Source organism: Ischnura elegans, chromosome 10 (genome assembly GCF_921293095.1).
Source record: "Ischnura elegans chromosome 10, ioIscEleg1.1, whole genome shotgun sequence".
Taxonomy (NCBI): Eukaryota; Metazoa; Arthropoda; class Insecta; order Odonata; family Coenagrionidae; genus Ischnura; species Ischnura elegans.
Window position 1 is genome coordinate 57,392,881 of NC_060255.1, and position 26,199 is coordinate 57,419,079.

At 38.7% G+C, this 26,199-nt stretch overlaps 1 protein-coding gene across 1 annotated transcript in view; it reads right to left on the reverse strand.

The window, feature by feature from the left end:
• Positions 1 to 826: 826 nt before the first annotated feature.
• Positions 827 to 26,199, reverse strand: part of LOC124166885 (bumetanide-sensitive sodium-(potassium)-chloride cotransporter-like) — a 126,446-nt gene continuing 101,073 nt past the window's right edge. Inside the window, exons 11-19 of the mRNA XM_046544597.1 lie at positions 25,882 to 26,093; positions 21,992 to 22,269; positions 19,647 to 19,978; positions 17,165 to 17,309; positions 15,671 to 15,780; positions 11,477 to 11,591; positions 9,565 to 9,725; positions 7,385 to 7,502; positions 827 to 3,695 (exon numbers count right to left, since the gene is read on the reverse strand). Coding sequence (XP_046400553.1) covers positions 3,560 to 3,695; positions 7,385 to 7,502; positions 9,565 to 9,725; positions 11,477 to 11,591; positions 15,671 to 15,780; positions 17,165 to 17,309; positions 19,647 to 19,978; positions 21,992 to 22,269; positions 25,882 to 26,093 — 1,607 coding nt within the window. The 3' untranslated portion in view covers positions 827 to 3,559. The remainder of the gene's footprint in view (positions 3,696 to 7,384; positions 7,503 to 9,564; positions 9,726 to 11,476; positions 11,592 to 15,670; positions 15,781 to 17,164; positions 17,310 to 19,646; positions 19,979 to 21,991; positions 22,270 to 25,881; positions 26,094 to 26,199) is intronic.

The window sequence follows — 26,199 nt, forward strand, 5'->3', positions numbered from 1 at the left end:
AGAGTTGTAATTTAAAATTTATTGAGTAAGATAATAAAAGTAGAATGCATTTAAAAAATGAATCCTTGTTTTTTTTTTTTATTTTTATAGTTCGTCATCATTCACAGTGCGCAAATCCTCTTTCACTTATATACCACATCCCAACGCACTTGCCGTAAGTTAGCTATTTTTTATTTGACCTCCAAAATATTCTCTAGAAATAATGTATAAGGCAAAACTACGTATGCCGGGCCAGCTAGTGGAGCTTGGTCGCAGTCAAAAGGCCCCCTCCTAATATCCTCAGACAAACCCGAGACAAAACGCCCGGGACGAAATCCCCGCGGAGACAAAACGACTGAGACCAAATCCCTGCGGTGACAAAGTCCACAAGGGGTTTTGTCGCATGGCCTTATATCGGCGGGGGTTTTGTCGCCGGGTATTCTACGCCGGGCTTTATGTCGGTAACCCAGTGGGGATATAGAACTGGAAATTGGGAATTATGGAGGAAAATATTTGATAAAATTTCCATTGAGCATGCGAGTAAAAAAGTGAAAGACAGGCCAGAAGTACTTGCGAACGACGAAAGAATATAGGATGAAGTTGGTTCTGTTGTTGGATTTAACTGAACGTGTTTATTTCCGCGGAATTAGGTTTTGAGTTATCTAGCTGGATTTAATCTCTATACTCCGAACTCGTGGAAGTACATTAAACAACAGTATTTTATGTTTCTTATTTTATAAATATTTTATAATTCTTATTTTCACGAATACAACATCGCCTGTCTCCTCTTTTGCAGCCCGGACAGACTTGCAGGACGATAAGAGAATAAAATTAGCATTAATGTAATATATTTTTATTTATTTCTATAATTATTACAATTATATCTATCACACCTTTAGACAAAATAATTTAGATTCATCTTAGAAAACGATACATTGATAAAAATAAATTCCTGTGAAAAAAGTAATCTTATAGTGGCAGATATTTGAAATATTTCTGGAAGCATTAATGTATTTAATCTGAAAATTATAGATTGGTGGCCTTAATAATTAACTTATAAATCTTAAATGCTTAAAGGTCGTATCCATTTGTTCTAACAGTCATGCATTGGATTATTCAATCAGAATGATAGACGTATCAGAAGTAATTTTAAAGATGCTAGTTACAATAATAAATTGGCTATATCTTCAAAAACTCTATGACTAGAATTTCTCTACGTATGAATACATTCACAAACTTGATCTTCAAGTGTTAATTGTATAGTACTCATTGAGTTGCTGACTGTTTTTCGATGTGCAATATTGAAACGTCTTTTCTGTTTCGATATAAACCCTTTGAAATGGGCTAGACAACAATTTCTGACATCAAATTTGCATTAATATTTGTTTCTATGGTTGATATATAATATGTGTGGCTTTCTAAAACTCTTGGTTTTATTTTATTTGCCAAATTATTAATAGATTACATCAATTGAATGGGTTTATTGCATTTTTAAAATTATCCATGCAAATTTTCCAACTCAATTCTCCTGCTTCACGTTTTGGGAATTCAACCACACTTTGATTCTGAAAATCTAAATACCTGCTATCTTTAAGTTCCGACAATCCATGAGATAAGCATAACTGCGTGGATTGGCCCATATTAGGGCTTTATGTAAATTCAAATGTAGTTTAATTTTGAAACTCATGGATTATCTTGAACAGAACAACCTTTTAATTTCCAACGGAAAATTGGATCGTTTTAAATCCATTAAAATTCATGGTAACTTCTTCAACATCGAATACGTTCTTTTGGCCAAACATTGTCCCTAGTGTGAATGTTCGGTTTAAAAGTATTAAGTCGACGTGAATAAATTTGAAGGACTAGGAAAACAGCACTGTAAAGAGGGTATGCTGAGTCATAAATAAAAATTCATAGCATTGATATTGGCGATAGCTGTATTTTTTTACCATCAAAATTGATACCTATCTTAAACCAATCTGTATTAATAAAATGATAGATTTATTTCTTGTTGGAAAAATTGGTTACTTTAAGAGACTCTTCCAATATTGATATCGTTCTTCACCATTATTTGCATTTTTGCTTTTGTCTATCTCTCAACTCATGGAAACTTTAATTATACCTGATGCTTGAAAAACTTCGCTGTACGTATTTATTCAAGCAAAGAGGATGAGTTTTTAGTCATCAAATGCTACACTCTTTCAAAATCTTGAACCCTAAGTTGGGTGTAGGAAATCGGATTGAACGAAATAAGTGCTAAGAGAATAACAGAAGTACTATTGCACCTTGATTTACACTTTGAGTGAACCGAAATTCTATGTAAGGATCAGTCAATTCCAAAAATCTTTCTATTATTTCTTTCGTAGAAAATATTGAATTCCTCTGTAAAATGTAAAAATCTCTTTAATCCTGTAACTCAGTTGTTGTAGCCATAACATTTCCGCGCGAGCTTCCTCGAATTTTGACCGCAGTACCATACATTTACTGGGCCCTGAGGGAAAATATTTGGTTTAATTGTTCCCCATAGTTTCTTTTATTTATGTTTTGACGTATTCGAAGATGACTAATCACCGAAATTATGTAGCTCGATTAACACGTTGCGTTCGTATGGCGAGAATTCTCGTCATTTCTTTCCCGAGCAATCCAGTCAGATGGCATATATTGTCGTAATTTAGGCGCGTGAGCTTACACAATTTTAAAGTATATTATGGGTAATTAGTATTTCGTTTTCAGTTGCTGTTCGTTACCTTATATGATTCGTAATGTTTGATTCGGTTGGGTTTAATTTTAAACATTGGTTTTTAACCACGCTTAAACCAAAATCGGCAAAAAAAGTGTGTCGTTCCTGTATATGTATATACTCCGGTATGGAACGTGTTACATGGTTGCCGTTTCCATGCGTAACAATGTACCGAATAAAGAGAGGGGTGTGCTGTAGAGGTAAAATCTGAGAGTAGGAAAAACGATACATCAGATCGTTTCCTTAAGAAACACCTTTCCCTTCGAAAAAAATCATTTGTTGCGCTCCACAGTAATACCGATCCGGGAATCGACATCTATGTGCCATTTATTTTGAGGAAAATAATGAAATTTTGGAAAGAAGATGGTACCGGATTGCCGACAATACCGAATGAAAGTACTCCTTGATGAAAATCCAGGATTAAAACACTTTTCTGCTCACGTTGCACAAGACAACCGCGCGATAAATCAGTTTTCGAGGATGATAATTCGTGAATGTAATATGTACACTGCAAATGAAATCTCAGTTCTCGACCAAACGTTCGATGTAGCACACCTCGCAGCTCTTCAGTGTGCTATTAGCACTCGTAAGGCGAGCTCATATTGCGATTCAATCCGTTAATAAGGTCACAGTCTACGCCAAAAACATAATGCTGAGTAAAAATTCCCATATCTCAGCACGTGATCTGTCATTGGGAGTCGTGGAACTAGGCGAGCGTTGAAGTCTCCGTTTGGCGCTTGGAAAGATGCCCGCTCTAGGCTTCGTTGTCTATGTCTTTAGCGCTCATTGAAGTCACTGTTTATTCGCCCTTTATATGCTTCCTTCACTTCACTGGCTCACTTATGAGTAGAACGTAAGGACAGACTCCTGGTTGCCTCTGACCAGTAAGAAAGGCGGCATGCCTCGTGTCAGAGTCTCCATCCACGCCATGTATAAGGGTGCCGACACCGCTCCTCGGCGAGGCATCGGAAGTGTCCTGGAAGAATGAATGAATGAGAGTTAATTAATTCTCTGTGTTTCTCCACAAGTGGAAATACAAAAACATACATCAATTTCAACTAAAACAACGGAAATAAAAATTCACCTGGCACAATTCCATTCGCAAAAAAAACAAAAAATGCACCGTAGCAAATATTAACCCGGAGTGAACAATGAGAACATTGAGAAACGAACAAGAGTAAGAGAAAAAATTCGAAAAATACTTCCAGATAACTTGTGATAGCACACCATAAAATAAATATAATTCACTGACGTAAATTCTCGATGAGATAATAATGAAAAAGCTTTCTTTGAAAATAGAGATAGAAAAGAGGATATTCTACTGATATATATGTAGGTCGGGAAGTAGAGACATTACGACTAAATATGAGGGGTTGAGGAGCCAAGGGGTTCAAGTGATTTTTTTCTCAATAGAGTTAGGTAAAGTTAATTGTTAGAAGAAATATACAAAAAATTGGTTGCCAAGGGATAAGAGTGAGTCTCTGTTGTGTGCTGACATCGATTGGAAAATCAGATGCACTTCTAAACATCTAATGATCTCGTATGTTATCTATACCAAATTTCTGTAGCTAACTCTGTGTAGGAAAAAGAAAACACTTGTACCCCTAGGCTTCTCACCCACTCATATGAGAGAAGAATTGAGGTGTTTACCCGAAGTATAGAACGCAGGAGGTGGGAAGGGTAACCTCTAGTGGATATCGAATCAGAGGCTGATTTTGGTTTGTACAAGAAAAAGAAAAAGGTGCTGGGTGTTCATGATTGAAGATATGTGAATAAAAATGATCCAAGTAATATTTTCTGCAAGAAGAAGTCCAAAGCCATTACCAATTGTGGAGGATATGGGAGATGTGATCATCTGTACTGAGATCAAGGACAATGGGACGTTGAACAGATTGGAATTGCATTGTAATATTTTAATACCCTTAGGTCCTTCTCCTGAGGAACAATGAAAAACGACATATTACTTCGAATTTATTTTTTGTAATTCATTTAAGACTTTTAAATGCCCTTAACTCAATGAGAAAAGAAAACATAAGGAAAAGTTTCCAAATGCGCATAGTTAAGTTCGATGAAATAATTATGAACATTTGTGAAACAAGGATTTTTGAAGCATCACATTTTTACAGTTTATGTGAAGGCATTTTCTGGGATGAGGTATTGACAATCAAACTTGTGAGTACAACTCACAAAAGAGATACGTAAAAGCGCGTATAATGTTGAGCAGGTCGACAATTAGTCCTATTGAAAAGAATTTGGAGGTCAGTTTGTGGTTGAATAAGTATTTAAAAAGTATTTGGACATTCCCGAGTAATGGGAAAAAACTTTATGTAGAAATCGCAATTGGCTCATAAAAATGGCTTGGTGAAATTTCTCTTCCGTCAATGATTTCCTTGATTTACGCTTGCTATTTTTATAGCATTTTGATCCTACTATATAAGGTTGGTTGGGCGTAACGTCTATAGTTGAGCAGGGCCTGATTGAATTTCACCACTGTTGATCTCTCAGAACAGAGGAGATCGTAATACTCAGAGCTTCCGTGAAAGTTGTTGAAACTCGCCTCAACCCGTAGTGGAGAAATGCCTCAACGATTATCACTTATTGACGAAAAGGACATTTCCGTAGCGTAAAAAAAATCGATTGACTAAGTGCGTGTATAGACCTAACGACGTTGGAGCAATGGTATCTTCTCTTATAATTCATTAGGTAGCCTTACAAAATCAGTACAAGAACTTCCAAGTAAAATAAATCTCTTGATTAAAGAAGAATTACTACGGGATTAACTTGTTACCGCAACTGATTCTCGAGGTATATACCAAAGGATTGATGTAATGGCTTTGGAAAGGTTATCTGTGGGATTAAATTTGGAAGACAGCGGATTTACGCTAAATATATAAACTGATTATATGGATTAGATTATCAACGAAAGGCGCTGTCATTCGTAGATGTATTGAAAAATTAATGATAGTTTTCAGAGTGAAGATTAACCTTATGGAGGATTAAATATTAAGATTTCCTGAGAAGGTGAAATGAGGAAAATTATTAACTTCTCTCTGAGTGGAAATTTGAAAAGTGATATTTAGATTGTTTTTGGCAATTGAACATCATCATTAGTCAACAATCCTAAGATTGGTTTGACGCAGCTCTCCATTTCTCTCTCCTATCCGCTAATCTTTTCATAGCTACATATTTCTTCTCTTTTACATCCTTTATGACCTGTCCTATATAACTCATTCGGGGCCGTCCCTTGATCTTTTTCCCTTCCACTTGTCATTCAACGATTGTCTTCATCAGACCATCGTGCCTCAAAATGTGGCCAACTAAGTTGTCCCTTCTTCTGCTTAATGTTTTTAGGAGGCTTCTCTTTTCTCCTACTCTCCTTAGCACTTCATGGTTACTCACACGGTCAATCCATTTTATCTTCATCATTCTTCGGTAGCACCACATTTCGAATGCTTCCACTCTTGACTTCTCTGCTGCTGTCAACGTCCAAGCCTCGCTTCCATGGAGAAACATACTCCATATGTAGCATCTGATGAATTGTTTCCTTACTTCTATGCTGGTATTTTCAGCTGTTAGAAGATTCTTCTTTTTGTAGAAAGCCCTCTTCGCCTGCGCTATTCTACTGTGTATTTCTTTCTTGCTCCATCCATCGCTGGTAATTCGGCTTCCCAGGTAAGAGAACTCGTTCACCTCTTCAAGCTTATGCTTTCCTAGGTTGATGTTTGTTTTAGCCTCCTCTCTTTTGATGCAAACTAATATCTTAATCTTCTTTTTGTTGATTTTCAGCTGATATCTGGGGCAATTGCACATGCTCGTGCAATTCTTGATGATAATAATAATGATCGGCGTGTGCTGTTCAGTAATTTTTTTACATGGAGGGAATGTGGAAGATTTACACGACACTTCTTTTATTGTTAGATATATTTTACCGTAAAAAAGTCTCTTTACATCGACAATCTTGCGAATTACGTTCAGTTTTCTCCTTTCCCAACGTGAAATTCCCTCCTGCATTGAAAATCATACTCATTCACTGTCATTGTTTTTATAATTTTGATGGCGGCCACCGTGTCTCATATAGGGGAGAGCGGAGTAATAGCGTACACTTAAGCATTTTTATTTTATATCTTTCAATTGAAAACTTCAACTAAAAAGGCAATCATATTATTTTGAAGGAAATTCGATTTCCCACCAATCCCTTGCTTCATATTTGGAAAATTTAACTTACTTTGAGTGTAGCACCTATTTTACAAAACCCTTACAAACCCCTCGGTTTTGTCCCGAGTGGCAGGGCATTTTTCACCCACATAGGCATTTATTGTGTAGTTCTGTCCTTCCCCCTTCGGACAATACATGCAAATGCAATAAATGCAATTGTACGTTAGAGCTGTAGCGGCTAGTCGTTACGGTCGTTAAACGTGTATTTGTTTTTTAATATTTCATATCTGAAACCCTGTGTCAACCACAACTTTTTTTGCTTAGAGCAAATTTAATCTCGAAAAAATTATGTTTTAGCCCTCACTGGTGAACTTCATGCATGGTTCATGTACTGAAATAACAAGATGGCGAGTTCTGGCTCTATAGTAATTGAACTGCTTGTAATGTGTAAACTGTCCGATGCTCCGAAAATGCCACAATTTTCCTTAACTTTTAGTGTAAAATACTTACATGACTACAAGATTAGAGTCCTTTGAATTCTCGAGGAGTAGCTCTCGTAGCCGAAGGTGACGAGCTGTCTTCTCACGCTGCGCCGTCAGCTCGCTCTCAGAGATGATATTTTCCGCGGCTGCAAAGAAATAACAGTGACCATTAACGAAAAATTGAAAAATGGTTGGTAGAGTTTTAAAATCTTCTCCTTTATGGCGGTGAAATTTTGTTCAAATCGATCGTTTAATTTAGCCAAATGCTTCGTGCAACACAGGTTTCTACTGCCAGCGAAAGTAACTACATAAATAAATACATTTAGTGATGGAATAATCGATTTCCGTTGAAATATAAAATCGAGTTTTAATTGGCAAAGATCGAGTTAATCGAGATTGAGCAATAATCTTCGAGTTTCGCTCCAGACTCGATTTTTCAACTTCTATCTTGACTGTTTCTTTTGATCTGAGCAGAAAGTAGTAGTAAAGAAAGGGTGAATACCCCAACATATCCTGCTTCGAGTGCTGAGTAAGATAACATAATCCGTCCTATGTGAAAGAATTTTCTCCGAGGCCGGTAAAATTGAAAACGCACGCTCTCGATCATCAAGAAATCATATTAATCAGTTGAAATTTCATGAAAATTTTAGTAAAGCCTAATGGTTCCAGGCGGTGCTCCTCAAACTTTTACGTGTGTATATTTGTTAGTTTTTACTACCAATAATTCCAGCATGCATTATAAGTAGATTTTTGTTTTTTTTCCCCACCACGTAAATGCGATGGTGAGTGGCGTAACATGGTGGAATTCCTTCATGATGCACATAGGTTAAGAGAAATGTATATGTATTAATTCTGCAGTGAAATGAAAACAAAAATTGGATTTGAAAGGTTTTTCTGATAATTGTATTAACTGAATTTATTAAAAAGCTAAGCTTTCCTCACTAGTAGAGTGATGTGCTGGTATTTGAGTTCATCAGAAACCCGCGTATAAAAGCTTTGAAGGTGAGGAAGGAGTGGCTCACAACATTAATATATATGGCTAATCAGCCCCCTTGCTTTGCTCTCTGATTGATTGAAGGGATGGATATTTTTTTCTTATTAGTGCATTTTATGCTGTTTTGTCAAAAGCATGTTTTTTTATCTTTTATCGATTAATTTTTTCTACTTTTTAGTGGTGAATGATGTAATCGATTAAACCTCAGCTGTGAATGAAATGTCTTCCAATTAATTTATTACTCTCGCCATCTTTTGAGAAAATACAAAACTATTTTCCCGTATGGATATTTTGGAAATCAAGCAAAGTGCAATCGCACCAAATTTCCAATATCTGGTAATTAAATACTCTGCAAAAGTAAGCAAGAATGTGTGCTAAATTTCTAGGCCTCTCCGATAATGGGAAGAGGATTAATAGGGTAGTTTCCTTCATCAAAGAAAACGAAAGGCATTGATTGTGATTCCTTACCCACTACTAATGTATTCATAATACATAAATTACTTAGTTTTAGAAATTCCAGTTTGGATGAATGTTAATGGTCAATTTTATCCCCATTTGAAAAAGGTCAGATTGGCGGCCATGAGATGCCACTCCACATAACGTCAAGGGACCCAGATGCTATATAAGTAGTCAGGAGTTTTACATCGTCTGAGATTACCTATGCATGCATGGTGCACAGAGCTCAAGGAAAAATTTCTTAATAATCATCTAATAACATTTCCTAAGTTCGGAAAATTTCCTTCGTTTGATAGGGTAATAATAATCCTTTTTTGAGCACTACCTGCTAGCAGGGTATTCTGCTGCCTGCTAGCACCCTGCATCGTGGCGGCGCTCATAGCCTCGCGCCAAGGTGGCCTCACACAACGGCAGCCGAAACCAGAATGACGTCACACGGGCTTTTCCCAGCATTCATACTTAGCCGTCGCGTTTTCGCGCGCTTGAAAATTTTCACTTTTCATTTAATCGCGAAAAACGGATATCGTCATTTAAAAATCTAAAAGCGTTAAATATGTACTCCAGGAGTAATAATCTTTCGATTTAGGCAATGAAAAAATTAGTAAACCATCCTATTTAAGATTCCGTCGATGAAACAGACATACAGACGAAAAAGATTAAGAAAAAGCGTGTTTTAATCAGTCCTGTCAAAGTGTGTCCATCGGTACCCACAATATTTGGTCTGCAGGTTTGAAATTATATTATGGAGTGGTACTCACATGGATCGTCGGATGCAGATCCACTTGTTTTCCGCCCTCGGAAGTTCTGGATGAGACTCGCAAAGAAGGCTTTGCTGGCGTCCAGCGGCCTCTGCGTGATGTCCCGGATCATGGTAAGATCGGAGTAGTCGATGCGGAATTTTGAGAGCAGGTTCGCAATGCTGAGGAGATTATAGAAGAAATGAGCCTCGAAATCATAGAACTTTAAGTTAGTTATAAACTAAAACTAAAAGTAGATAATGGTGTTGAAATGTAGCTGGTGACTGCCATTAATCATTTTTTTAAATTTTTTTCTTCCCAAATCACCGAATACAGCTCATGTCGGCCATTTTATCTCGGGGAGTTCAACAAATTTTACCATAGCACGCACACGAACAACCATGTCCTGGATAGGTGAAACATTCCCAGGCGGAACTCGAACCCACGACCTCTTGTTTGGCAAGCGAGGACTTTACCCCGCCGCCACCGAGGCCGGCAAATTGTACAAGTTTTGACCCGTAGACCATCTTGTAGTGATAAAGTTAAATCTTATTCTTTAACTATTATGAAGCACTTTCACCTCATTAGACTTCTAATGGAATACCTCATGGTTAAACATGGGTTACTGAATTTTATGCTCATTTATATTTAATAGTTCTAATGTTCTTCGCTAAAACTTTCGAGGGTACTCGTCATGTTTGAATAAAAACTTTTGGCCTGTGTCGCCGCGTCAATTTTTGGGTGTCCCGTTTTTGGCTGGCAAGAATCCCTTGAGAAAGCGACCACCATCGGTCGGGAAACGCTGGGGCCACCCAAAAATTGACGCGGCGACATAGCCCAAAATTTTTTATTAAACATGAGTTCCTATATTTTTCTGTTCCTTTTCATGATATCCCATCTAACCTTTAAATTAGAAAAATAGGTCAAGGGAAAAGGAAGATTTTTAATTGAAGATATAATTAGATTTAATATAAATTTGGCAGTATGATAACTTTGTGATGATTTCAAAGTGATGTGCTACGATATCTCTCAGGAAAAAGTTGGCTTCAATGTAAGGAAAAGTGACGTAGGGTATGGGTAAGAGTCTGGCGAAGTATTACATTTGGCGTGGAGTGGTTAACGCGGACGTTAAGAAAGAAGAATGAGAAAAGGCTAGGAATGGGGGTATATAGGAGTATACGATAGATGAGATTTACGGGGACGAAAAGGAAGTAGATGTGGAGGGCAAAGAGAGGAATCTGCCAGAGAAAAGATTCAGAAAAGAGAGACGGTATTGATGGAGCGAGTATTAAGCGGGGTAAGTAAGTTAGAAACAGGGGCGGCATCAAGTTTCGGTGGTAGACATGTCCTGGGTGCGGGAAGTACAGGATACCCCCCGGGAAAGAGGGGCGTTTTAACAGTATGGAGTATTGATAAAATATTGGTGGAGGGTCCTGACCCCTGTGAACTCCCCCTGCTTCCCCCCTTGGTTAGAGACTTAGTTAGTGAAAGTATTGATGGAAATTAGGGATGAAGGAGAAAGAGAATGGGCTCTATTATAAATACAACTCAAACTTGTGTCACATTTGGGACTTGTAGCCATATATTTATTTATGTATTCCCTTTGAAAGGATACAATTTAAGCTATTAAGAGAATAAAAATTAAAAATATTTTGACAAAATATTAGGGGGGTCCTGACTCTTGTGACCTCCTCCAAAGCCCCCATAGTTAGAAACTTAGATAAATGTTGTTTGTAATTATGGATGGAGGAGAAAGAGTAAAGAAATTGTAGTCAGAAGGAAAGCAGGGTTTATGCTTGACTGACCAAGGGAATACAAAGTGTTAGTGGGGACGGATAGGGGTGGCATGAGAAGTTATTATGTCGTCTTCCATGTAAAACCTTGTCATCCACTAGGTTGGTGAAATAATAACAATTATAAGTATCCTAGGTACCTGATTTGTTCCATTTCCAGGTTATCTTTGGAATTTGCCAAGGCAAAAACGCGAAGTCTGCAACCAGCCCAATTGCTCCTCGTATTGATGAGGTACGGGAGTAGAAGAGTTAATCCTGGAGGAGAAAAAAAGTATTGATAGTTATTTTTGCGTCCATAGTACCATTGGTACCATAGAAACTTAACGGTGGATTATTTTGAATTTGCTTATCTGCGGCTGTTGATTACGAAAGCATGCGTTTTTGTCAGCTTCTATAAACATCACTTGCGATTATCTTTTTAAATGTATCTTTTTTAGATCGTGAATAGAATTTTATTAAGAGATAATGATCCTGAACACCCTTTACGTCAGTGTATGGTCACTGCGGGAAGTAATGGCATGTTCGCGGTTTTTACAGTTTGAAAGGGAAGGATGCGAAATGCCATATCAGCGCCCAAGGTGGTAAAGGAGAGGTGGTCTCAGTTTCTCCCGGCGAAGACCTGTGACGTCACGGCAGACACCCAGCCATACTCTACGTATGCACCGCATTAAAATTCACATTTTTGTCAACGAATATTGCGGTACGTATGCGTTACTGCTCTTATACCACTACTTGTGCGTTATATAAACATTATAAAGAATGCGTTGTTCGGTAGCTACGTGCGCTGACAGCTAATAAAGCTACAAAGAACGGATTTTAAATATCCTTTCACAGGCAGGAAAATCGTTGCACTGTTGTTATTATTTTGGATGATATATAATTCTAAAAATTAAAGTCGTTTACTCATGTATAGCTCCTCATTTATATTCATATGATTACCTTGAAAAGTTTTCCAAAGTATCTGAAAATAAAGGATGAAGTGCAAGAGGAACGGTTTATCAAGGCTGATTCTCCGAACACATCTCCGTTGAAGACTTCAATAGGAATTTGCAAGAGAAGCTTTTAGATTATCGCCTGAATCGGAAATTGTATTCGTATGCAGCCGCTTTAACATGATTTTTTCTTCAACTAAGCTGTTATTTTCTCTTCATACCATCTATTTATAAACTTGTGTGTTATTCGACATTTTTAAAATTTCCTTGTTAATGAGAATACTGGCATTGTATTATTTTTATAGCCCATGATAGCACAGTAGAAAATATTATATTAGGTCACATAAGGATCCTGAGAGCATTCCCATGGAAAGGCAACGAACCGATCACAGACTACACAACAGAGCCAAACACTCCTTGCCTACTAATATATATATATTCTTGGATTGTATTGCTCAGCGTCATTTCATGTTGTTTTGCTCATTGTTATTTTAGTGTCATTTCACTTTTTAATTGCAGTGTTAGATAACATGTTGTTCATTTTGCTTGTTATGGTAGTATTTTATTGTCATTGTTACCTCTTTTTTATTATAAAAATTGCAATGCCACCGTTTCCTGTTAAATCAATGGCAAATGGAAGCTAGTGTATTTATATTGGTAATGTTTCTCCCTCTTCCTCGAACTTAAAAGAAATTTATTACATTTTTAGTGTTTTCAGGTCATGTTTTGCGTATACTTGCATTGTGAAATAAAATATTGTGTTGTCTATTAACATCCTGGATATTTCTATAGCGCCTATTTTATAAAACGTTTTTTCTCTGTTTGGAGTCCAAACTTTCCAGTGTGTATTTAATTATATTTTTCTGTCTCATGCCCACATTTTAACCAAAATTAGAGCATATCAAATTTACCCAGTCAATTACGATTGGCAATTTTTATTCGTGATATTTTTCTCGCTGCTCCTTAGTATAGCTTATAATATAGATTTTATTTTTTCCATTTTCAAGTCGACTCAAGCGATCGCTTAAAGAGAGGGAGAATGATTAAGTTTGTTATTATCTTCAGATTTTTTAAATTTATAGTCAAATTTCAAATTCGGTTTGAATATAAAACCCTATGTCCATTGACGTAGCGAGCGGAAAGTAATTGTGTTTTTATATTTCCGGGGGTTCAGGATCCCCCCACTAAATATAAAAATACAAATACTTTCCTTCATTACAGAAAAAATTAAATATCATGAATTTATAAAAGATTTCTTCGACAAATGAAGTTTTCTCATTTATGAAAAGTATTGAAATTATTTTAAGACTCTCTGCTTAGTATCCTGTTTTCCAAAACTTTTCCACCTGGTTTTGGACTCCCCTCCTTCCTGGCTATCCCTCTGCTCATGTCACCACTATTTGTCGCGCCATGAATGCCATTATAATTTAGCGAATGTGTTTAAATTGGTCACTTTTAATCCTTATTTATGATTACAATTGAAAATATTTTAAGTTGAAGGCACTGGTAATTGAGATCGTAGATTGATTTTGGTTGGGAAACGTTCAAACGGGAACCAAAGTGAACTAATGTTAGCTATCAGTTGGTCTCTCCGCTATTTAGTGGGATATTTTCAAGCACTCTCTTATAAAAATAAAGCAACGAGGATCAATAATAAGTAGGAAAATCGGGAGCCTAGCGTGATTCACAGGATCATTCTTCACACAGATGTTCATTTCTGAAGGCTTTGTCATCTGCGTAGATTCCGCGAAGTGTATGCTTATTTAATTTTCAATTCTATTACTGGGATAATATCATAGTTTATGACAATGGTACCCAACGTTAAAGACTTGGGACATACGAGTTCATTCTAGGAGGCGAGAGAGGAAGAAAGAACGGTTGACTGAATCATGCATGTACCAACCAATGCCCTGATTTTTAGAAGTACTTACTAGTAGTTACGAAATTTTGTGTTCACGTGTTAATAAGATTGTTTTCATAAATGGTACTTTGAGTTTTTCTTTGGATATTTCGCTTTTTCAGCTCGGTGGTGACTAATCTGTGCGTTGGGAAATGCAAAAAAATAGCCGGCGTTCAACGTCGTCCTTTATTTATTTAATTTTTTTATACATTTAGAATATGACAGGCTATTTTATTGAACGAAATCAAATGGAAAACATATATACCACCAATCCATAGTCCTTTCATCGACATATCTAGCTAATCGGTGAGAATTTAAATAAATATAACAGCAAAAACCCGGGAATAGCACGTTGTTCCTGCCAGGCGGCCGAGCGAGGTGTCTGCCGTGACGTCATCAACGAAACGTAGACGGCGAAGTGAGACCACCTTAGTTTCTATCACCTTGATCAGCGCCTGCTCTTTGAGTTATAATTATCTTCACCAGATGGCGACTTGCTGTAAGGAGTTTCGGCGCTTCCGGTTGCCGACAATGCTCTGCCAACGGACGAGAAAATTTTGTACTACGTTTGAAATGGAATCTGATGTTAGCTTGAATAAGAGAGGCTTAACATGCCCTGTTGGTTTGCGGGGTAGCATTTTTTGGTAGTATTGCATAGGAATATTTTTTTAAATGGGGGTTGTCATGTCAGCGTATTGCTCGAACCCAATGTCTACATTAAGTTCCAATTTGTCGTTAGTTAAAGGGGCCAGTATCCGAGTTAAAAAAAAGCAGATATGCTACTCCAAACAGCTTGTACGACCCCTGGCAGGGGCCAAATAACGAAAAAAGTTTCGCGGTGATTGAATATGTACTCGTTCATTTCTCCATATTACGTGTTTTATTGTGTACGTTAACCGCTTCAGATATAAATTTAACAAGAGACTTCCTCAGTTTAAGTAATCCTGAGGGCAAATATGCATAAACCTTATGAATTAGACAGAGAATAGAGTAGATAAATAAAAATAGTATGAGGTACTTTTTTAAGACATTGCAACGGCTTATCTAATTTTTTTCGCATCGACAACCTTTTTTATTTCCGGTAATCGCAGCGCAGGAACTCTGCTGTCTTTATTTATTGCATTGAAAAGTAATCCTAAGCATAAATCATATTAAGTACAAGCTGAATATGGAACACGTAATGGAAAATGAATCTTCACATTGATCGTAAAGGACGACTTACTTCCCAATGATAAGCATTCATGCTCAAACCATGTCGAGGCTCAAACTATATTGTTTTCAGCTTTCTCCAGTGTGTCGTTCGTGACGGGTTGGGGAAAATGTTGATAGCGTTAGATTGATTCCAATCTAACAACGGACCGTGATCCGTGGAGTGTCTATATTTGTTTGCTAATGGGATACGCGAGAAGATTAGCCATCCGGCTCTCCATATATGTGCTTCAGAGTGGCTCTAGGAGCCTGCCTTTGTCACATTGTCGCGATGTCCTCGATCGTGAACTTACCTCCGTCGTCATAGAGCCACCAAACGTCAATGACCCCTTTGCCTTGCTTCCGCCGGAAGTAAGTCAACCTGTCCAGGATGTCATTGGGTAGGGGAGCTCCTCCAATTCCCCTGGAAACAAAGAAAACTCAAATAAAGAAGCCATAAAAAAGTCATATTTGGCATATTTTAGGGTTTTCATAAAAGAGGCATGTTGCCTTTAGGCATGGTTGAACTCATACATTACTAAGACGGCATTATCTTGCTGCCACCTTAAGGATAATTTTGAGCGCAATAAGTCCTTATATTTACTCATGGGGATTGCAGGAATAAATTGCACGATTTTGCCAAAATTAAAATTGCTCCTACCGGTCTGAAAATTGGTCTCTCGACGTATCACGTGGTCTAGATCCAAAAAATGACATTGTTGAAAAATCGATTTTTTTGACCCCCAAATTCCCCGAGAAAGTAGATTTTTAGGCATTTGGCAGCACAGTCGTAGATATAAAATAACGAAAATGGTGTTCGACAATTTTTCTTAGGGATTCAGACGATTTTAGAGGGGGTCGATTCGATGACTTTTCGTCGTATCTCAACACGCTCACCGTTAACATTTGTATGAACCATTGAGTGAGTGGTCGGAAGTGGGTATAACATATACGAGGTGTGTGAGAAAAGTAATGAGACTGGCAACACTGCGGGCGATCTGGCAACGTGTGACGGCTCTTGTGAGATCAGACCGTCGCGACGCGTCGTTTAACAGTAAGAATGATGAGTGAACAGTTAAATTTAAACTCTATTAAACTAAAATTAAACTCTTTCGCCGCGCATCAAATTTTGACTGACGATTTGAACGTCCGAAAGATTTGTGCCAAAAGTGATTCGTGTGAGATCAGACATTGCAGACAAATGGATGTTTCACCATGGCAATTCCCCGTTTCACATGGCCATATATTGGTGAATTTTTTACCTCTAAATGCATTGCTGTTGTTCCTCAACCCTCTTATTCACCTGATTTGAGTCCTTGTGACTTTTTCCTCTTCTCGAAATGGAAAAAATTCCTAAAGGACATCATTTTGAAACTCTGGAGAACATTTAAAAGACTGTGACCGACCAGTTAAAATCCCTGCCAATTGAAGACTTCCAGCGCTGGTACCAAGAGTGGGAACGACGACTCCGTACGGTACGGTGTGTAGCTACCCAAAGGAAATACTATGAAGCGAATAAAATTTTCTTTAAAAAACATTAAAAACTTAAGTTAGTACAAAATCAGTCTCATTACTTTTCTACTACGCCTCGTAGATACTGAGGAGGTTTCTTTCTCTAGGGTATAGTAGTGGTTTTTAAAGGGAAGTTGGGGAGGGTAATGCCTACTTTTCAAATTTAATTTATGTACACGATTGGCTGCATTGGCCCCGTTGAAATGCGTGCAATCTTTCTATTCTAATATAAAGGACAATTTAAAAAAATGATAACTTTTTCATGGCAATCTCCCGGCATAACGGCCAAAACTCACCGGTAAACTTCGGCCTCGTGTTCCTTGCCCTTCTTGAAGAACTTCAGCATTCCTCCTTCCATTAATCCCACGTCATTGCCCGTTGAAGGCGGTGCTCCGTTGGTCTTTGCGGCGGGAGTTTCTGGTGGCGGCCTGATTACTGGCACTGAAAGAAATGGATTCAATTAAAAAAATCTCTACGTTAACTCCTTCTGTTTGCGAAGTCATTTGAATCTGTTGTTACGTATCCAACGATCTGATCGATGGATTTTTCTCTTTAATGGGAAAATCCACCAAAATCGTTGGCACATTAATGGCCGATGCCTGGTTTCGCTATTTAGCTGGGCCCTTTCCGCTTCTATAGCGGCGAGGTGTTTACCCCGTCCCTCCCTTCCAACTCTATCCCTATCCCAGAGGCGTCGACGGGCTCCTATCGCGGCGGCGCCTATTTCCTTGTACCTTCCCATCCAAACCCCTCCCCGGGAGCGCGGGCGTATAACTCTCGGGGTTGGTTCCCGGCCCCGGTGTGTTGCATCCCTCAAAGGACCCACATAGGAGTCCTGATCTCCTTGTCATTTCGTCTGGAATTCGCTCAAAATGACGCAATAAAACAAAGCGTCAGGTTGAGCTTAAGTATTCACCTTCCCCACTTAGCTGATACTTCATCCTTATTATAATCCTCAGAATCTAGATACTACTAGTATATCTAGTATAAACAAGCAAAACTTTTGCGTTAAGAATATCAATGAAGTAATCACGTATTTACCTTCACAAAATAGGTAGATATACATTTGCCACCAAATATGCTAAGACTTGTTGATATCATCCCTATTACAGGATATCATATTCCCTCTTGGTAATGGATATTAATCTGAGTTTTTACGTGGTATTTTTTTCCTTGAAGGAAATGGGACTCAAAAATTGGGGACAAAAAATTGAGGTGGTGTAAGATGTTTTGCTTATTGAGTAGTCGAGTGACCAACGAAGGGCGAAGCAATGACTACGTTCATTGATTCGAGAGAAGCATTCATGGCAACCCCTAAGTGATAGGAATACAGGGAGCGTTACACAGATATCAAACGAATTAGGTTGGGAGCTGCTAGAGACTGAGGCTGGGCGCTAGGTTTATATTGGTAGAGCAATTGAGAAAAGGTGCCTTTAAGAGCGACATGAAGAGCCGCCTACATCCAAACTTTAATACCCAAAAGAATTTTCAACGGTTTTCCTCTTTTTTTCTTACTCATTTTTTTGTTTATTATTCATTAAAATGCTATAAAATGTTAGTAAGTGTCAATTTTTTTATTTATTGTTATGTTAATAATACCTTATTAAACGACGTATTTACGTTTTCATGCTTTGATTAAATTCAATTTGTTAAACCGAAACTGAATTTTCTACTGTAATATGCTATTTATTTATGTTTATGTGTTATTCACTTATTATTAATATGTTATCATCTGTATTATATATGTACTTTGCTCACCACTAATGTACAATTTGTGCTCTTAGGGGTATTGTACCCAGAGCAAATAAATATTTTTAAATTAAATTACATTTCCAGGCCCGAAAGTAACGATAAATTATGAGAGGCATTTTTCCGAATGGATGGATGTTGGATATTTTTCCCCCCGCACAATAAATGACTTTAATAAAAGCTTGGCGGTACTTCGTTGGAGCATTACCTTTTTATTTGTTAACGGCCCGTGTCCTACTAGAGATCTGAGTGTTTGCACATAATGCAACAGAATTTTAAATTGTGTTCCCAGAATCCCATAGTCATGAGTATAAAACTATATAATTCAATCCCATGCCATATTAAAAAGAGCTAACTTTGAATCCCTTCAAAAGACTATCACATAACTTTCTCCTTTAGAGATTTCTCTATAAATTCGAGGACTTATTCCTGAGAATTTCACTGTATTCTCTTGAGGTTTCGTGTATTTCGGTGTAAATACCGTGAAACCTCTCACTGACTCAAACAGTCCTCGAAAATGTGACCGTTAGTTAGAAGTGTCCGTAAGTCGGAGGTGACCAGAAGAAAACCTCATTTTTACGCTTTATATTACCTGCAAATATTATAGTGTAGCCATCCGAATGAAATCCTTTTATTAAAAAAAAAAACTCAATTTTTTAGAGATCGTTCAGAAAACCCATGTCGATTGTGCCCGTAAAAAGAGTAAAATTGTACCTAAAACGTGTCCGTGTCCGGAAGTGAGGGGAATAAATCTACTAGGCATTCTATCCTTATATAAATGCATAGCCTTCTGCCGGGGAATTGAATCCAATCCTTAAGTCAGAGGTGTCCGTAAACAGAGGTTTCACTGCAGGCTTTTCATTGTTGTCATTATATTTTTTTGAAATATGACGTGTTCTATACATCCCTCGTAATACCTCTGGAACAAATAAATAAACAGTAATAACACCCTCTGCCACACGCCTATTGAGGCCACTTGCGGGGCAGTATGCAGATGGAGTGTTTACCTCATAAAAATGGCCCTCTTACCTGTTCCCTCGTGTCCCTTGGTCACTGGTTGCGTCGCTTCCTTCTTTCTCTGTTCCTCTTCCTTCTTCTCCTCCTCTTCATCTTCCTCCTCCTCTTCCTCCCCTTCCTCCTCCACATCCCCTTCTTCTCCCTTGTCCTCCTCATCCTCCTCCGTGACCTTGCGGCGCCGTGGCACCGATGGAGTGGCCTGCGGAGTGGGCGGCGCGGGGGTCGAACTCCTGACCGCGGCCTCGATGGCCGCTGACTCGTTATTGTCGTCCAGTATCTTGCGGTAGTCCAGGTAGTCCCCGTTTCTCAGCACGGCCAAACCCAAGTGGTGGTCCAGAGCCATCCTGCAAATATCCACACATTTATGAGCAGAATTATGGGATGCAGCTTTGAAATTATTGAAAATTTTAAGTATTTGGGAGTTACCAGGTTCAATGCATCGTTAATGGTGTTGGCAGAAATTATGAAATGTATCTTTATCAACGTAAGTAAGTGGCAGTTGCCGTCAACAGCCGAAATAACATATCAGGAAAGAAATACTTAGCTTCCAAACAATGCCAGCATTTAGCAAACTTTGTGACGACATCCGAATCTGAGCCCAAAGTCGGAAATACGGAATAACCCCCCTGGTATCTTATTAGTCATCTTTTATGAGGGAAGACCATAAGGTAAAATTAATTTTTTAGTATATCCGAGCTCTGGGTATCAATGGGTGTTATTCCAGGAATTTTTTGGAGGAGTTTTAACCCCTTGACCCAGCCGGCTAGACACGGCTGAAATATAATCGGGTGTTTCCCGGCGTAGGTGTTGGATGAAAAGTTCTCGGGCCTTCCACCGGGTAATAAAATCCTTCTCCGCCGACGTTTCGATGGACAGGCGGAGAAGGATTTTACTACCCGGTGGAAAGCCCGAGAACTTTTCATCTAGACACGGCTGGTTGACGGTCGGTTTACTTCTCTGTTGAGGACAGTTATTGGGCAAGCACGCCACTAACAAGTGCCACAGATACCAAGATTTAGGGATTTGGGTAGGATTTAAAAATGAACTCAGTGTTGAGTTCAGCTAATGATTTCGTGTGTGTGGTAATAATTTCGTTTTTACATCATAAGTTTGCTTTGTTTGTATTAAGCTTAATATTTGAATAGGAATATCATAGTTTTCTCATTTAAGCATATCTTACTTACTTACTTACTTACTCCCAGGGCCATACATATCTAAGTAGATATTTGGCCGCACCAACAATCCTCTTCCATCTATCTCTATTTCCTGCGTCCTCCTCGGTCGCTCCTAATCGCTCCAGGTCTACCTTCACTTGGTCCCACCACCTTCGCCTTGGTCTTCCTCTTGGCCTTCTTCCTTCAGGATTCCTCATTATAACTTGTTTTAAATGATTAGTGTCCTCTCTTCTCAAAATGTGCCCAGCCCATCTAATTCTTCTACATTTAAACTCGCACACTACATCTGGATCCTTGTATAGCTCTCTTAATTCTCTATTGTGTTTTCTCCTCCACTCTCCTCCTTCAGAGATTGGTCCATATATTTTCCTAAGGATCTTATTTTCAAAAACAATTAATTTTCTTTCTTCCTTTTTATCCAGTTTCCAAGTTTCACTTCCATATAACAGTACGGGTCTTATGATTGTTTTATATATTCTGATTTTAGTAGTGTGTGATAGTAATTTTGAGGACATGAGACATTTAAGCATATCTATTCCGTTAAATTAGTATACATATCAAATATCTGGCAAAATACGAAAATAATCTAGAAATTCTGGAAAAGTGATGGAGTGTTAGTTGAGTATTTGAGTAGCCATCTAGTGATAGTAATTCTATTCAAAACATATTCTACCTGTTATTGCGGTCAGGTTCATGGTATTTACCGAGTAAAATATGGTATAGTGAGCATTTAGGTATAAAAATAAGTACTTTTATACCGTGAATCAAAATATATTGTAACTTTCCCTTAATTCATAATTTTAACCCTCTTTTGTAGGATATCCTTTTACCGCATATATTGATGTTGCCTTTATACCATATATACTAAGCGATTCAGAGAGCTAAAAAAAGTTAAAAATATAGAGTTCTCCTACTGCACATACGCATCAAACGATTCGAATTTTTAAGTTTCACTGCGACATATGTCAGCTCTCGGCAAAGTTTTGTAATAAGTTCAGCCCATTGAAATATCTTCAACCAAATGAATCAATCTTCAATCCCAAGTATTCGAAATCTGGCACGTTTTAATGTGAGTGGCTATTCAAGGACAATTCATAAAGGAATTAACATTAATGATTAGGGAGTGTGAAATAGTGTGAATGGTAATACTAAAAGTAATACTGAGAAATGTCGTGTACTCACAGGAGGACGTCGAAGTACTGTCTGAGTGAGCGTGGTGGGCACGTCTGCCAGTCTGCCTTGTATCCGACCAGCATCACGTTGGGCCGCATCTTGCCAACACCCGTGGCCTGCACCAGCGCCCGCGCCCCAACATCCAGCCCCTTGCCGCCGTCGCCACCGCCGCACCCACCGCCTCCGCACCCGTCAACGGTGGCCACGAACGCACGGATGTTGTGGCGCCGCAGCCAAGCGTTGCCGCTCCTCACCACAGCGCTGCGGGCCTTGTGCGACAATGGGTCCTGGGTGCAGAAACACTCTGGTGAGTTAATTGCTTTCCCATGTAAATCATTGTAAATTAAAACTCACAGCCAATTTTACACAAATACTTTATTAGCCTCAGGAATGATGCGGGGAAAATAAAATCGTTCTTTGGCCAGGGCCTTTGATTCCTCAATCATGATCTTATGGCCGGGATTATTGAACGCATGTTATGCTACTGCCGATTGCTCAAAATGTTTATTTTTTGCCTTTCTCGGGATCCCACTCAACCGTGAAAACCTAAAAACCGCGAATCTCGTCTACCGTGAAAAAACCTGGAGAAAGCCGTGAATTTCGTAATACTACCTTGAAATCCTCTCAAACTTGATTTTAGAACTACAATTGACCGTTCAAAAGAAAAATCGATGTGTCGATAATGTTTCAAGGTCAGTAACTGGCAGACACTGTCCACGCAATTATCTGCATACGCATATTCGAAGCGCAAATATTGGTCCGTGTGCCATGACGTCACACACTCCTTAAGCCTGTGATTGGAAGACCGTTAACCAAAGTGCTCATTAACCCTAGCGAAAAATCAGACACCTCTTCACTTCCCCGCCACCCTCCATTTTCTCACTCACAACATTTAGCTGGCTCTAAATTTTGCCAACGATAGGCGACGTAAAAAGAGCACTTTCATTGTTGCGTTTGCATTGCCGGCCTTTATTGCGTTTGTTAAATTTTTAGTAAACGTGCGGCTGGTGATTTTTACGTGATCAATGTTTATTCCTAAAATAAAAAAACAGACCGTGAATTTGACGAAATATAAACCGTGAAAACCTGGAAAAAACCGTGAATTTTATAATTCAGTTAGAATGGGAACCCTGTTTTCGGTGTTTGGTCAGTCGGACGGACGGTCAGTTTGCCCGACTTATTTTAGTCCGCAGCTGCATGGGATATAATACACTTCTTCATGTTGAAAATCAGTTTGGTGAAATTGATTAAGTGTAAAAAAATTCGGAGGTGAAAAGATACAGTGTCTAGACTATTTACTGCCCATAACTATTTACGATGCTATGATCTTATGTCCGGGATTATTGAACGCATGTTCTGCTACTGCATATAGCTCAAAATGCTTATTTTTGAGAGTCCTTCGGTATTCGGTCAGTCAGACGGTGATGGCTCTTTTAGTTTGCCCGACGTATTTTAGTCCGCATCTGCATCAGATCTCATACACTCCATGTTGAAAACCAGATTGGTCAAATTGATTAAGTGTAAAACATTCGGAGGTTAAAAGATTGTGTCTACTGTCGCCGCAAAAAAGGTAGAACTCTGAACTTTAAGCACTTGTACGAAATTCTGCCACAGCTCCCTAGCGTCGTGTCCTATATCATTTTACTCACTGTGTGTTTGGCCACAATAATAAATTATTATTTAACATTGTTTAAACGGAAACGTTTACCTTCTACGGTCTAAGGAGTTAAGAAAAACACGCGAAAAACTGTGAAACCGGCGAAACGGTCGTCTCCTTCATCTCGTCACGGGCAAAATGTTTGATTTTTGCATTTTATTGTATTTTTTATATAGACGACGTCGTCGCATTACAAAGAGCTTTTTGACATTAAATTTTACGCTTTCCTCGATTTTAAAATGGCTGAAGGTAGATTTCAATTTCCGTAGTTAAGAAGAATGCATGAATATTGAAGTCACGTATGCTATATGTAAAAAATATTTCTAAACTTTTCATGGAGGGAAATGTTTATATTGTTCCTCTTACTCAAAAAAAAAACAAAAATATGATAAACGCACCGCGGCAATGCACTCTATCAAAACGACGATTTCTACAATGATATATGACGCGACCCTATGGAGCTTCGGCAGAATTTCGTACAACTGCTTAAAGCTCAGCGTTCTACCTTTTTTGAGGCGATAGTAGACTATTTACTGCCTATAACTATTTACGATGCAATAATAGTTACGGCTCCCGATACCATCCCGGAACTCACCAGTGGAAACGAGACTCCAGGGCGGGCTCGCAAGGTTACACTCCTGGGGCAGGGGCTGGGTTAAGGTGTTAGTAGACTATTTACCTACAGTTCCACATAGTCTCCGATAGATATCCTGCGTCGTGATAAAGGGTCTAATTATTCCATAAGGCGGATATTGAAGGGTGAAAGCAGGTGGAACGAAACCCTTAGGACGGGCTCGCGGGGTACACTCCTGGGGCAGGGACTGTAAGCGTTAGCTTTCCTCCTCTACCACCAGAAGGGGAAGGAGCAAGGAAAGGAGGCGCCGCCGCGATGAGAGCCCGACGACGCCTCCAGGGGAAGGGAGGGAAAGGACGAGGAATCCTGCACCGTCACAAGGCGGGCAGGTCCTACTATTAGCGAAACCAAGCTTACGCAATTAATATGCTACCAATTTTAGTAGATTTTCCTATGAGGAAGAAAAATCTATCGATCAAATCGGTAGTGAATGGTGAAAGCAGTCGAACTAATTCGAAAAGTGCAAGAGCGAGCTTTTCTCCTCTGCACCCAGAAGGGGGGAGGACGGGAAGGAGAAAGGAAGGAGGCGCCGCGGCGATAGGAGCCCGACGACGCCTCCTGGGAGTGGATAGGGAAGGAAGGGAAGGGACGGTAGGCATGGGCGGTACTTAAAAAAGTACCGGTATTTTTGTGATGAGTATTAAAAAGCAATAATAGTACTCTCCGCGGAATAGGCGAAAAAATACCGGTACTTTCATAATTAATAACATATGTTAAAAAGTTGAAATTTAATGCTTGTCATACCCTAATTATCCGGTATTTCGGCAAATTAGCGTAACATACAGAAAGAATAAACTGAAAAAATCATTAACTGGATTTTTTTACGAAAATTTATCGGAAAAATACATGGAGGCTAGATTCTCAAAGGGTGATAGCGATGAAGTTTTTAAAGGCAATGAAGAAACAAGAAAGAAACTAAGGAAGGAGGACTCATCTTAATAATTAAGAAGTAAAATTAATTTGGTCTTCTTTTTGTGGTTCACTTTATTGATTGTATGTAAAAAAAACTTCAGTTTAAATTAAAATAAACAGATGGTATTATTTTTAGTGTGCTTAAATACAAGGTGTGCACTTATTGTATAAGTCTGCATCTACATTTTCTCGTATCTTGTTATGATTTCTTGAAAAATATCCTTGGCATTAATTAAATAAACACTTCTTGCTGAAAGCCGTTGTGAATTGATGTTTACTTCTTAGAAATGGCCAAGGAGTTTTAAATACATAGTATATTTACAACCTCCTTGGAAATGGCCGACTTCGCTTGATATATTATCAACACTCAATTTTTTAAGTAGCTGGGTACGCTGGGTAGGTAGTTGATTGATAACGCACAAGATGGCAGCGCCGTCGAAGTACCGGTATTTCTAGTACCGCTAAAAAAATACTTGCCGGTACTACCGAAGTAGAAAAAAAATAGTACTCGGTACTACCGAATACCGGTATTTTTTGCCCATGCCTAGGGACGAGGAATCCCGCACCGTCACAGAGGCGGGCGGGTCCTACTACTAACGAAACCAAGCTTACGCAATTAATGTTCTAACAATCTTGGAGGACCATTCTATGAGGAAGAATGATCACACGATCAAATCTTTAGATCCCGGAACTCACCAGTTCAACGTTTCCGGCCACGAGAAGGGAGACATTCCTAGTGAGTAGATGTCCGAGGTCCATGAGGGGCGGTCTCGTTGAGGGCCGGCCGCTTAGCACCAGAACTTGAGGTCGGTAGTTCTTTACGTGCTCACGGACTTCGTTGAGGCGCTGCAAGGATTTGATGGCGGATGTGTAGGTCTGCGCTTGCGTCGAAGATCCCCAATTTACATCTAGAAAGTAGAGATTAATATTTAATACGATAATATGTTAATAAGGTGGTCACAAGAAATTAATACTCAATTTTGTTATCATGGGAAACAAAATGGCTAAATAAGG